The sequence below is a fragment of the Rhynchophorus ferrugineus genome, unplaced genomic scaffold (assembly GCF_030347505.1).
Source record: "Rhynchophorus ferrugineus isolate W39M unplaced genomic scaffold, kcgeb_rfMv2 rfM4, whole genome shotgun sequence".
Classification (NCBI taxonomy): domain Eukaryota; kingdom Metazoa; phylum Arthropoda; class Insecta; order Coleoptera; family Curculionidae; genus Rhynchophorus; species Rhynchophorus ferrugineus.
This window is the reverse complement of record NW_027472583.1, coordinates 17,692,896-17,706,625: the sequence shown is the minus strand read 5'-3', so window position 1 is coordinate 17,706,625 and position 13,730 is coordinate 17,692,896. Positions and strand designations below refer to the sequence as shown.

General features: G+C 31.0%; 3 protein-coding genes across 3 annotated transcripts; 1 reads left to right on the top strand and 2 right to left on the bottom strand.

Annotated features, from left to right (window-relative positions):
* Window positions 1–364: 364 nt before the first annotated feature.
* Window positions 365–1,866, bottom strand: Rrp4 (exosome complex component Rrp4). The gene is made up of 5 exons (XM_076403328.1): window positions 1,638–1,866; window positions 1,339–1,576; window positions 1,151–1,285; window positions 921–1,100; window positions 365–860 (listed from the first exon to the last, which is right to left on the bottom strand). The coding sequence occupies exons 1-5, from the start codon at window positions 1,769–1,771 to the stop codon at window positions 639–641; spliced, it is 909 nt and encodes a 302-aa protein (XP_076259443.1). The 5' UTR covers window positions 1,772–1,866; the 3' UTR covers window positions 365–638.
* A 337-nt stretch (window positions 1,867–2,203) lies between these two features.
* On the top strand, window positions 2,204–4,801 carry LOC143195851 (xaa-Pro aminopeptidase 3). Its single transcript, XM_076403327.1, has 8 exons — window positions 2,204–2,357; window positions 2,414–2,643; window positions 2,702–2,841; window positions 2,891–3,070; window positions 3,123–3,337; window positions 3,502–3,666; window positions 3,726–3,967; window positions 4,447–4,801. Exons 1-8 carry the CDS (start codon window positions 2,315–2,317, stop codon window positions 4,738–4,740), a joined length of 1,509 nt encoding a protein of 502 aa, XP_076259442.1. The 5' UTR covers window positions 2,204–2,314; the 3' UTR covers window positions 4,741–4,801.
* Window positions 4,802–6,955: 2,154 nt separating this feature from the next.
* Window positions 6,956–13,704, bottom strand: LOC143195844 (amidophosphoribosyltransferase). Its single transcript, XM_076403313.1, has 7 exons — window positions 13,149–13,704; window positions 12,825–13,095; window positions 11,679–11,928; window positions 11,253–11,620; window positions 10,976–11,197; window positions 10,799–10,919; window positions 6,956–7,591 (listed from the first exon to the last, which is right to left on the bottom strand). The coding sequence occupies exons 1-7, from the start codon at window positions 13,367–13,369 to the stop codon at window positions 7,431–7,433; spliced, it is 1,614 nt and encodes a 537-aa protein (XP_076259428.1). The 5' UTR covers window positions 13,370–13,704; the 3' UTR covers window positions 6,956–7,430.
* Window positions 13,705–13,730: the final 26 nt, after the last annotated feature.

The window sequence follows — 13,730 nt, the reverse complement described above, 5'->3', positions numbered from 1 at the left end:
TTCTTTCTTTTATTCATTCTTTACTGTTTTCTTAGAGACAATGGAATAAATATTGTTTATTTAATATTTATTCTGTTTTATTTATATATGAATGGTAAATCGTAGGTGCAGAAACAGCATAACAATAACTAGAAACCATAGAAAAATAGCAGTGACTTCCAGGTCACTTTTATATTAGTGATGTCAGTAGCCCTCAGTAGTACATTAGTGACCTATAAGTGGATTTTAAGCTGCCATCTACACAAAATACTTAATATACACATATAATTATAAATAGTTATTAATCATGATAGTGAACTTTAATGATGCTAAGCTTTAACACTGCTATTTTATATTACTGTAATAAAGTTAAATTACTAGTAAATTCACTGTAAGCCAGTTTATTTTATTATTGTCAAAATTGTTATTTTAATAATCATGGAACCTTTAGCAGGTAAAATATTTGCTACAAGAATTGAGACGTCAACTAACAGTATGTTGTATAATAAAAACTCATTCACTATAACAATTCGAAATAGAGTTCATAATTTATTAACAAAGTAAAAAACTAACAATACATGGTCATTTCCCAAAGAATCTTAACATATAACTAAATGAAAACTTTAAAATATCAATTTATTATTTAATAAAAAATAAACTTATTGAAATTCGTAATCTTCCAACATATGTATCCTGTGTTGGGTAAGTAATGCAACATCAATCATAGCTTCAGGTAATAATAACTCAGCAACAGAGTATTTTAAAGATTCTTCATATGCAAATACAATGCTAGTATCAAACAGCATCATTTTATTTTCTGCTAGAGCCAAAATGCAATTTCTGGTTCTTGCCATTGCTTCTCTTATATCCTTTGGTATAACCTAAGAAAAGGTGAATAAAAATGTAACAAATTTATAGATATTAAAATACATCACTCTTACCTCATCTAAATTTTGAATAAAACCTCCAACATTTTCATCTTTATTATCTATAGGAGGGCTGATCCATATATATCCATTATTGCCAAGTATTAAACTAACACCAAAAGGTAGATTATGAAAGTGAATTTTACTCTTTTTCACTAAAGAAGGAAAAACTTTAATCAAAATACCCTGACCAAGCTAAAAACATATTAAATAGAGAATTGCTATTGCAGTTAATTAATAACAACCTTTCCATATCTTAAACTCCTTGTATGTAATGATAAACTACCATCAGAAAAAACACTTTGTACTTCAGCACTAATTAAATCACCTTCTTGAAGATATTGCCTCATCATATGCTGATCTTCTACTGACCTTCTCCTCTATATCGAAAATAATTATTATTCTTAATAATCATTAAATATTATCAGCATACCAATTCTCCACCAGGTAAATTAACAGATGACAATTGTAAAATTGAATCTAATCTGGCATTTGTATCAACTTTCCAACGTTTCTGTTGTACTTCAATAATTCTACCAACAAGGACTTCGCCAACTTGCCCATTATACCTACTTTTTAAAGGACGAATTGATATTAACTTATTTACTTGTTCCTTGACTCCTGCAACTGAAGCTTTAAGATCACCATCTTCTTCATATGTTCCATGGCCTCTAAAATAAAATATATTTATAAGAAATATTTTCAAAATATTGCTAGAGTACAAAATCAAACCTAACAAAATTTGTATTAGAAGCGTTTATTACAACTTCCCCGGGGGTAAATATTTTATAACATTTTTGAGTAGTAGGCAGTGGTTTAATTCTATTTGAAGCTGATGCTGTCCGTATGTGAATTTTTTGGGACATCTTATGTTAAAAAACTTTGTGATATCGATAAATTTAAATCTATTGGGGATACAGTATAACCGTGTATACAGAAAATGCCAAAAGTAAGGTTATGAATCTTATTATTATAAAAAAATATGTCAAAATTTAACATCAATTTGGTGAAGATTATAATGAATTAATGAATTTTAGCTGTTCAAATTAATATATCAATATTCTAAAATCATTATTTATATTATTAACTATATTATATACATAAAAAATATTTCAGGCTGTATATATGCAACTAAATATGTAGAACATATTTTTAAATTATTTGTTTTAAAGAATATGTGAACTATAAACTAAAAATAGTACAAAAAAATTAATAAAAAACTTTAATAACATCAAACCTAGATTAGGGAATAAATATAAAGAATATTTTAAAACGCATGTTTTATACATGGTTATGTATAAATATATTTAAAAACAATTTAAATGTCATAACACATATTTGTCAAAAATCAAGTTGTATATATTTTAATATTTCTTCCAAATTTCTGTGATATATATTCGTACAAAAATATGATATCTCTCAAAAATGGATTATATTTTTATCAAGGAAATAGTAAGTTAAACTTATTAAATATCTTAAATATTTAACATATAAATAAATTTGCTTAGATTTTGCCAAACAACTATGTACAAAAGCAGCTAGAAGTAAATATAAATGTGACTTTGGAAGCAAAAAGGCGTTAGGGCAGCCAACTCCTTATACACATCCCCATCTATTAGGAGAAAATGAAGTGACCCCCATGATTAAAAAGGAAGAATATCAATGTCGTAGGCAAAAGTTATTGGAGTTAATTTCAGACTATTCATTAAAGAATAATGCCCCTTCTAAAAATCATATGGTATTTACTACCAACTTATATACAACTAAAAATTATTCTATTAACTAAATTATTCTAGATAGTAGTACCAGCTGCAACAAAACAATATATGTCTGATAAAATTCCATATATATTTCGCCAAAATTCAGATTTTTTATATTTAACTGGATTTCAAGAGCCTGATACTTGTGTAGTTATAACATCTACACAAAGCCCTGGGTAAATTGTAGTACAATGAAAAAGAAGATTTGTTAATGCTGTATTTTAGTGGTCACCGAACAACACTATTTACAAGAGACAGAGATAATCATGCTGAATTGTGGGATGGCCCTAGAACGCACCCAGAAGATGCTCCTGAATTTTTTGGAGTAGACCAAAGTTTACCTATAAGTGAATTGCCAAACTTTATGGCTTCATTTAGAAAATCATCTTCATGTGTTAATTTATGGTATAATATATCAGTTTTTTTTTATGCAGCTAGTTAACAAATATTTATGTAGGTATGATTTTGAATCTAAGGTAAATATGGAGACCGCCAATACAGTTAGAGATTATTTAAAAGATTCTGGGAATAAAAACTTTGATTCCCCAAGAAACTTCATACATAAATTAAGGCTATATAAAAGTCCTGCCGAAATAGCTTTAATGCAAAGATCATGTGATATTGCGGCGAAATCAATAGTAGAGACAATGTCTTTTTCTAGACCAGGAATTGGTATGTCTATTAAATTATATTTTTTAGATTACTTCAGTAGTACATTTATAAATATTAACTATATGGATTACAAATTAAATTAACTGGATAACCATACAGTATAGATGTTTTTAATTTTCGCCTTTAGCTTTAATTTAATTTATTATTTATAAGTATCATTTTAGGAGAAAATCAACTATTTGCTAAAGTTGACTATGAATGTCGAGCCAGAGGTGCTGAATTTCTCGCTTATCCTCCTGTTGTTGCTGGTGGTAATCGAGCTACCATCATTCACTATATTAACAATAATCAATTGGTTTATGGAAATGAACTAGTTCTTATGGATGCTGGTAGTTTTCTAAATATTACTGGCCTCAAAACTTAACATTTAAACATATTTATAATTTAGGCTGTGAATATCATGGGTATGCCAGTGATATTACTAGAACGTGGCCAGTAAATGGAAAATTTACCGATTGCCAACGTGAAATCTATGAAGTTGTATTGGAGGTGCAAAAAGAACTCATCCAATTATGTGCTAAAATGCCCAGTCTGGACACACTCTTTGAATGCATGTGTCTCTTATTAGGAAGAAAATTACAAGAAATAGGTATAGTGGGAGTTCAACCATCAGATAATTATATAATGAAGGTATGTAGTACAGGTAAAACACTGCCGAGTTTTGGGCGTTTTCACACCTGCCTGAACCGACACGACAACGATATCGGTGGACCCGTAATCGCACGTAAACAAATGGAACCCTTTCATACTCGTCGATATCGTGTCGTCGCCAGCAACGGCATGTCGGCGGGAAGCAATCTCTCCACTCGTGTCGGCGCCGATTTTTATTGTGTAGAAAGATATTTTTAAGGTTAAAAGAGGAAAATGTCTAGCTTTAAATATGATATTGTAACACTAATTGAATTAGTAGCATCAAATGGTACAATCATTAGTATTGTAAATGATAAAAACAAAATACGGTGCCTTGTCGGTGCCGGCAGATGTGAAAACGCCCTTTGGGGTCACAATCAAACGGTTAAATATTTATATCACAAAAATTACAGTTATTCATAAAAGGAATACAATAAATTTAACATTATAAAAAAATATATTTTCAAAAATTATTTTAGGCCGCTTATCAGTTGTGTCCCCATCATGTCTCTCATTATTTGGGTATGGATGTTCACGACACACCGTCAATAAGTAGAAATATAAAAATCGAGCCTGGTATGGTTATAACAATCGAACCAGGTATATACATCAGCGAGAAATCTTCTGTCCCAAAACAATATCATGGCATAGGAGTTAGAATAGAAGACGATGTACTAATTACAGTAAATGGACCTGTTGTGTTAAGTAGAAAGTGCCCCAAAGAAATTGATGAAATTGAATCAATTGTATGCGAGGGAATGACAAAAAGTTAAACTTTTTTATGTGTTCAGTAATGTGTCTTGTTTATAATTCATTAAATGTGGATAATTTTAATACTGTAGTTTTATTTGCCTTTTTAATATTTAAATTTTTGGCTGTTCTTAAGTTACATTTTACGTGCCTTGTATATTTAGGTCTAGAAATTGGTAACTTAAATTCAATAATAGAAAACATCACCATTGTTAGTAAAGCTTATCGTCACGTAATTAACGCTTCACAACATGAAATATTGTTACTAAATCACACCGACATGGAAGCTAGAAGTTTGAAGCGGACCAACATCACGAATTTCTATAAAGTGTGATTATTAATTTTAGTGTTAACTTAAGTATTACGCTTAAGTAAGCTTATTTTAATTTGAGAGATTTAACTTTTTACTCAATTTTGGAGAAATGTTTCGCGACGTCCAATATCTAGATGTCACTACTTTGTACCCATTGTTTTAATTAATATGCTAAAAGCCATGAAGAAATTTGATTGGTTTATTTCGTTTCGTTTGCATTTTGCCTTACGTAGAAAAGAGTATGTTTGGGTTTTTCATACAGTTTAGTGATTAAATTATTACTCATTAATTAAGTAATATAATTTTAGTCGGAGTACAACGTAAGTACAATGCATCCTCGATCTAGGAGGTGTATACCCGAATTTGCTAGTTGCAATTCAACCAAATGAATAGCTCCTGAATGCAAATCTTTTAAGATAAGGTTAACCGTAAGCTCAATACAAGAGAAACTTTGATACAAAGCGATTAAGTACTTAAATAGTGCAAAATTTAATCCCCCACCAAAAAACAAATGTCCTACTTGAGGAGGTTTACTTCTTTAAAAAGAAATATTTTATACTATTCGAATAAATACCTTGGCTTGAGTTTATTTAACCAAGATAGTTTGGAAACATTTTCCAAACTATTAGAGCTCATGGATTGCGGAACATACATTCTTCAAACAACATATTTGAAAAATAATTTAAAGAACTCCGCAAAAGTTCAGTTTTTTTCATTTGATTCGCCTTTAGGGAATTGTGGAGAGCTTGAAAATGAATGTTGAGATGATAATGTCTGTGTTTACTATATGGAAGACGTACTTCACTACATAGTATAAAACAAAGTCGCCTTTTCTGTCCCTATATCCCTATGTGCGCTTAAATCTTTAAAACTACGCAATGGATTTTGATGCGGTTTTTTTCATTGGATAGAGTGATTCAAGAGGAAGGTTTATATGTATAATACATGCATAATATACTAAGGCAACATTGCTAATTTTCAGAGGTTTCTAACGTGATGTCGTAAATTAACCTATTTTTTTAGGCTTATTTAGCAATTAGTAAAAACGCTGCCTAACCCTACGAGTTAGATCAAATTAATGTACTACAGTATTGTACACCATAAAAGGTCTACAAAAAAGTCCGCGATGGTATATGTTTATCTTTTAGGGATAACCCACATTAACCATTTTTATTGTTTACTTTTTACGTGAGAAAATGGCTTATTTACGAAGCTATTTTAAGCAATACGGCATTAATCCTTATCGAATTAAGTACCTTAAATACAGTGTGCAATTAATATAGATCAATATGGTTCCTTACAGCATGTAAATTAAACAAATATTTTCGGAGATATTACAAATTTAAAATTTGCGTTTAAAAATGTGTAATGTAATAAAAATTGTATGAATTTAGATATTCCAAAGATAGCAGGAAATCTTCATAGTAAGTATAGGGGAAGAGGAATTGTTTTACTCCAAATTTAATGCGTGCAGGCCAAGGGCAGTAATGAATGAACCAAAAATACTGGATCGATGTTAATCATGATTTCATTGAGTGACATAGGCATATATATTTTATGCCCGTGCAAAGTCGGAGCGGGCCGCTATGTTTTTATATACAACGTTCATATTTTTTCTGTAGTGTATTTAATTTAGTATCAGCATTGCACCCGTGCGAAGCCGGGGCGGGTCGCTAGTCATTAATAAAAATACTTGAATACTAGTTTCGAGAGTTGCTTTTAAGTGGTTCTTAAGTGTTGACATCTGTGACAAAAAACGCAAAGGGTGGTCAGTAATGTATGAAGATGTTAAGTTAAAAGTTATTGAAAGTTCAAGAAATCAAGGCCACCTGTAAATCATCTGTGCCCTTCCGCAATAAATGCTAAATCTAACTTAAACTGGATCTGCTGCTATATAGGAATACATACAGGAAAATATACAAATATTTATTTTTATTTAAATAGATTTTTATATGTTTTAAAGATGACGTACAAAATTTAAGTAGAAATAAATTATTTGGTTTGGCAATAAATCTATATTTCCTTTATATGGTATTTTATATTATAAGATATTAATTTCTATTTATCGTGATGATTTAATATCTTTAGTGTTTAAATTAGTAGATATATATTACATAATCGTATACACTTTTTGATGAAACAATGTTAAAGAATTTTAAAAAGTAACTAATAGAAATTTTGATCTAATTATTGTAATAACCGACAGTTATTAGTACTAAAAAAAAAGTGGAATAGAAATCAGAAAACAATAATTGTAATTAATAACTTTTTTTCAACGTATTTTATGAATTTATTTTATTAAATAAAAATAAATAAATAACATTAACCTATTTCATCTTAACTTAAGCCAAATTTCGTAACATCACAAGAATTAAAGCTTAAAACTAGTATACAACTTAACTACCAGTCTAAATCAGGATTTTTTATCGGTTCTCCTCCTGGATAAACCCCAGTGAGACAAGCCGTACAATGTCCAACTTTGGTTGTACTTTTTGTTTTTAGATCTGATCGCACTGCCTTTATTAAACCTTCGACACTTAAATACTCCAGTGTGTCAGCACCTTAAATGAAAAATATTGTTAATTCAATTTTATGTATTTTGTTAATTATAGTATATACAATAAAACAGCCAATGCACGTCATCAAAAATTATGACGTTTGCCAGTCTGTAACCTCTAATTATTATCACCAATATTTTTAGGAATTTCGTAGACATTTGACAACATGGTCGACATGTTCCGACGCATCAGACAGAAAGATGTCGCTTTTTAACTTGGGTTTGTTTTTAATTAATTACTTCTCATATTAGATGTGCTTAGTACAATCAAAGACAAGCAAGGCGAGTACGGGATTAAGCCGATATGTATTTCCAAAATTAAAATAAAACTAAACAGCTTAAGCTAAAATTAAGAATATACTTATACAAGTTCGTATTGTTTGGTTTGCTTCAATCTTCTGATTTCCTGCGTGTTGTCCAGTAGCTGTATTACTTACACGCTACTGTGATTTAGCTTCGATCACTTCGTATATACATTTGATTTCGAGGTAATCGAGCTTCGTTGGTTACCAAATGATAAACTTTGGTAATTAATCGTAGAACTTTGTTTTGGCTGTATTGGATTACTAGACGGTCTGATGTTTTAGTGCAACCCCAAATTTGCACCTCATCGGTCTAAATTGGCTTTATAATTGACTGATAAATCAATCTCTTTGATTTTAGGTCAAGTTGAGAATATCTTCCGACTAACCGGTACAGTTGTGTGACTTTGCGTCTAATCTGCTCTGCTTTTTGTCTAACGTGATGTTTCCAATTTAAGCTACCATCGAGATGTCATGCCGAGGTATTTAACCGATTCTGTTCGAGGAATCGGACATGCGTCAGGTGATATAATTAGGTTTTTGTCATTTCGCCACAACGCAAAATTAACATGGACAGATTTGGAATATTATCCAGTCTCTAGTCCATTTGCAGATCTTATTTATGCTACTTGTACTTTTTTTACATCTTTAGGAAGAGATATATCTTTTGCTCTGATAACTGTGTCGTCGGCAAATGTTCCAAGTGTTGTTTCTTTTGTTGTTGGGATATCAACAGTGTAGAGATAGATACTGCAGCAATTAGTCAGTTACTTCCAGCCAAAATAGATTTAAGTGTTGAGAATGCCCCTTCATGTGACACTCTAAATGTTTCTTCCGAAAAGATATGATTCCAGTAGTCGATGGTAATTCCACGGTAGCAATTTGATCATTTTGTAGAGAAATTTCTTCGAATGCCTTTTCAACAATCGCTGTAACTCTGTGCACTTGATTGATTATGGAGTGGTGATTTTTAACTTGACTAAATTAAAAATTACTACTTACTATTATACATCTTTTTGGTAGTATATTTGACGTGCATTGGCTGTTTTATTGAAAGGACTATTTATACAAGTCTATTATTATTTAAATTGTTATATATCATATGTACTTTTAATTATCTAGAAGCAAAAATAATTATTTTAATGGAAATAAATGCCATCATCTATTCTAATCATTTTTTTCCCTATAAAAAGGCATTTATTGAGAAAAATTGGTACAATATATCTTGATAAAAATGTTTTCATTCTCTACAACTTTTTCCCACCTTTCTGGCAACATGACAAAACCGAACTATCTTGGTTTGACAGCGATCGAACCATGGATCTATATTTGTACTTTTTCTGCATTTCGAAACCGTGTGCCAATTAAACCAGACTGTATCGATCTGAACAAGTGCGATTATGGCATTATGCCTGGTAAGTACGCTAGTTACGGTAGAACTTTCCATTCAAGCTGCAGTTGTGTATTCTTCACAACATTTACTACCGAACACTATGATCGAGAAAGAAGTATACAAGAAGGTAACTATGCATTTATTATTCCCTCTGCACATCGTGCATTGGCAATAACACATCGTTAAATTTGTTTGAACAAAATTAAAATTGAAATCCCACCATATGCACAAGACAAGATTTTATGACAATGAGTATTCTACTTCGATGTCGATGTCGCTGACTGACGACCGAACTAACCCATGCTCTTGGAATTATCGTAATAGATTCACATTTCATCGCTAGTCGCAATACTCCACTGAAAACTCTTCTATTTATGTCTAGCAAGCGATGAAACCGCGATGTTTGGATGGTTCTATAACATTTTTAGTTAAATTTCCCCCATTTCCATCTCCATATATAGATGTTTGAAGATAGTTGATTCATCAACTGCTATACAGTCTGAAAGCCCCCTGACCGTTTGAATTGGGTTTTCGCACAATAACTTTTGCAGTTCATTATATTCGAACTTTTTTGGTCCTCTAGGACTTCTTTGCCATAAACATAAAAATCGCCACTTTATCGTTGAAATTTAAACCGACAGAAAATTACTTATTAAAATTGGACTTAAAAAATCAGATAAAAATATGATTGCATAGAAGAAATTCGAGATAATTTAGACAATGGCAAAGTTGATTAGGGTAGAGTTATTGACTTATAAAGATATTCAGCTCGCAAATTGTTTGAAATGAACGTATATGGCATATGAAGGTATATGGTATAAAAGTGAAGCTGCAAGCGTTGAATTCGACTTTGATTTGACATTGTAATGTTTATATTATGACATATAAATTACATTTGTTATCTGATACATTGTTTTATTTTCTCTTATTTTCATTCAATATTATTTTAAAATTGAATATGTTTAAAAGAGTTTTCTTTCTCCTTTCAAATTTATTTTAAAAATGAATCTGCTTATAAAAGGTTCTTCATGTTACATATTATAGGAGATGAAAATTGTACTTTTTGTATTATATTTTAACTTGAGTTTCAAGACAAATTTTAAGTTAATTTGTGAATTCAAGATAATTTATTCTGTTTATATTATATTCTTTAAATATAGGTATAATTTGCAAGGGCTGGCAACGTCGCAAATTCAGATTCTTGTGAGCCTGCTATGATCCTCCAAAATTAGACTCTTGTATTAGGATATATGGTGCAAAATCAAACAATAAACGTTAAACAACAAAAGTAATGGATGCTGAAAATGGAATTTTGAGCGTTCTGTGATTAGCGTCTGTATATAATGAATAACTCAATAATACTAAATCGAAAACTGTTATTTTATGTAGAGAAATGTTAAAATCATTGAATTTAACAGTTTTTTACATTAATACTTCTCATTTTCATCTTATTTCTCTTTTCATTTGATCAAAATACATTAAACATCTAATACCATATTAAATTGAATATACTTACCAACGTGTTTGGCCAGTTCCTTGGAATTTAGTTTGTTAGCTACTAATTCTTCTCTTGTAGGTATGTTGATGCCCATGTAACAGGGATACTTCAGTGGTGGACTTGCAACACGAATATGGACCTAATTACGATTAAATGATAATGTATGTTGCTAGTATATGTTAATAGTTAATTTACCTCAGTGGCACCAGCGTTCTTTAATAATTTAATAATAGGACCAATGGTATTGCCACGTACTATAGAATCATCTACAAGAATAATACGCTTTCCTTTTACCATGGCTGAAAGCGCGCCAAACTTTTTAGCAACTAATAGTTGACGTAACCTATTACTGGGCTGTATGAAGGACCTTCCAACATAACGGTTCTTGCATAATACTTCAGCGAAAGAAATACCACTCTGCATAAAACCATTAAATTATATATAATACTTGGAGAACTATGGAGAAACATACCTGTCGAGAGAAACCATGTGCTGCCGCATTACCAGATTCTGGAACGGCGCTAACCAGATCGGCTTCCACTGGATGTTCGATTGCTAGCTGTTTTCCACATTGGAGCCTCACTGAATAAACCATTTGGCCCTCGAATATACTGTCGGTTCTTGCAAAATACACGTATTCGAATATACAAAACGCCTGCGAAGCACCATCAGGCCTTTTAACAATATCAATTGTTCTTATTCCCTCTTTGGTCATTTCTATAATCTCTCCTGGGTATACTTCCCTCACATATTGAGCACCAATGGACAAGAAACCACAGGATTCCGAGGATACCACCCATCCTTCGGCTTCCTTACTTTCATCGCATTCTCCCGCTAATGCTGAAGGTTAAGAACAGATTTATGCTATGTTTAAGGGTCTATAATGAGAATAACTTACATTCATGTAGTGGAAGCATTTTTCCTAAACATAAGGGTCTGTTCCCATATGGATCTCTGATGGCGTAGATTCTGTCCTTGATCATTATTACCAGAGAATAACTCAGAGGTGCCAGATCCATAAAATGTCTAATTCTTGCCGGCCAATCCGGTTCACCGTTTGGTTCACCTTCAGGTGGATTTAAACATAAAGCTTGCGTAATAAGTTCACTATCAGAGTGTGTTGATAAACCTACTCCATGATCTAAAACCTAAAATATTAAATATATTAATAATAAATCAGTAAAAACCGCAAATAAATAGAAAATGTTAATATACAATTAAGTTTATAAATGGTATAAAGCATGCAGTTTTTGTTAGTGCAGAATATAAATATATTAACCCATATTTTTTAGTTTTGGTAAATCAGTTGGTAAAAAATCACATTCAACTACATCAACTTGCCTCAACTGAAATAATTTTCAGACCTTTGAAAACTGAATAAAGGGTGGCCGAAGATTTTAATATTATTCATATAACTCCCCTTTGAATGACAAAAATATAGGAAGATAGTGGGGATGAGAATGAAGAAGATAATGGAAATAATCTTAGTTGGTAACAACTAAAGGCAAAAGCTAATATACAGTTGATAGAAATAAATATGATTGATAAATGAAATTAGGGAATATTTTTCAATGGCTACAGTTACCTTTACCGAAAAGCATTGATTATAATTGCTTCAAATTAATAAAAACAAGACAAAAATTACTATGATTTCTATCGTGATAAAAAAACAAATGTATCTCAAACAACATGATATAATAACTATAAGTTTTTGCAATGATCTTACTACCTTTTAGTCAAATAGATAAATTGCAGAACAAAAAAAAACAAAAAACTATTACAGGTGATATTTTTATACAATGAATGTATATGCAAAAATTATGAAGTCATTAAAACAAGACTTATTATTAGAACAAACATTTTTAGTAAAAACATTAGGCGTAATAGCCTAAAAAATATGATATACTATGTTTATGAACATATGTTGTGTTATTTGTATATATTCATATTGTACAGTTTAATGATATGTATTATTGACATTGACATGACATTGACTACATCACTTGACAGATTCATGTTTATTTATTACTATAAGAACACATACCTGTCTTCTCAAAGTATCACAATTAACTAGTTCCCCATTGTGAGCCACTGCAAGAACTCCATGAGCAGTATGAACCACAAAAGGTTGACAATTAACTTCTTCGGATGCAGCCGAAGTTGAATATCTTGTGTGGCCAATGCCCACACTTCCTCTCAATTTTCTTATTGAATCGTCCGTAAAAATATTGTTGACTAAACCCATTCCTTTTACTACATTGAAATGTTTTGAAGATTTCCCTTCGCTTGTTACTATACCCGCCGATTCTTGACCTCTGTAAGTGTTAATTCTATTAAAACGGTTCTTAATTTCCTAAAAAATACTTGCCTATGTTGTAGAGCTACTAAACCCCAAGCAATGATCTGTGCGATGTCCAAATGTGTCGGCCAATCACCAGTTCCAATAGCTCCAAAAACACCACACTCGTGAGTGAGACCTGACAATGTCAATCCCCTGTCCTTTCTTTTGTTATACCCCACTGTACCCTCTGCTACATCGTATACCACATTATTTTTATTCAGATTTGTATTTTGATCATTTAAAGACATTATGTTTCAGTGATAAATTCTAAGATGTTCTAGTGTACCTTCTCGGAAAGATTTAACAGCTACTTAATCAAAGATCCAATGTTATCCCTCTATATAACTTTTATACTCTTAAGTTTGCACAATTTTCTTATTTGTTTTAATTGCAAAGTGATAACCCTCCAGGGTGTTTTTATTTTAACGTAGCAAATGACCACAATTTCGAAACCAATCAATTCGTGATCATCAGAACTGTTTGTTTATAAATGGACCATAAACTTGTATCAAAACATAAACATAAAATACTGTGCATTTAAATTCCATAAACGTCATTATTCGGTAAAAATATAAGATTACTAAATAGTGTTCGTATTTATGTCGTATA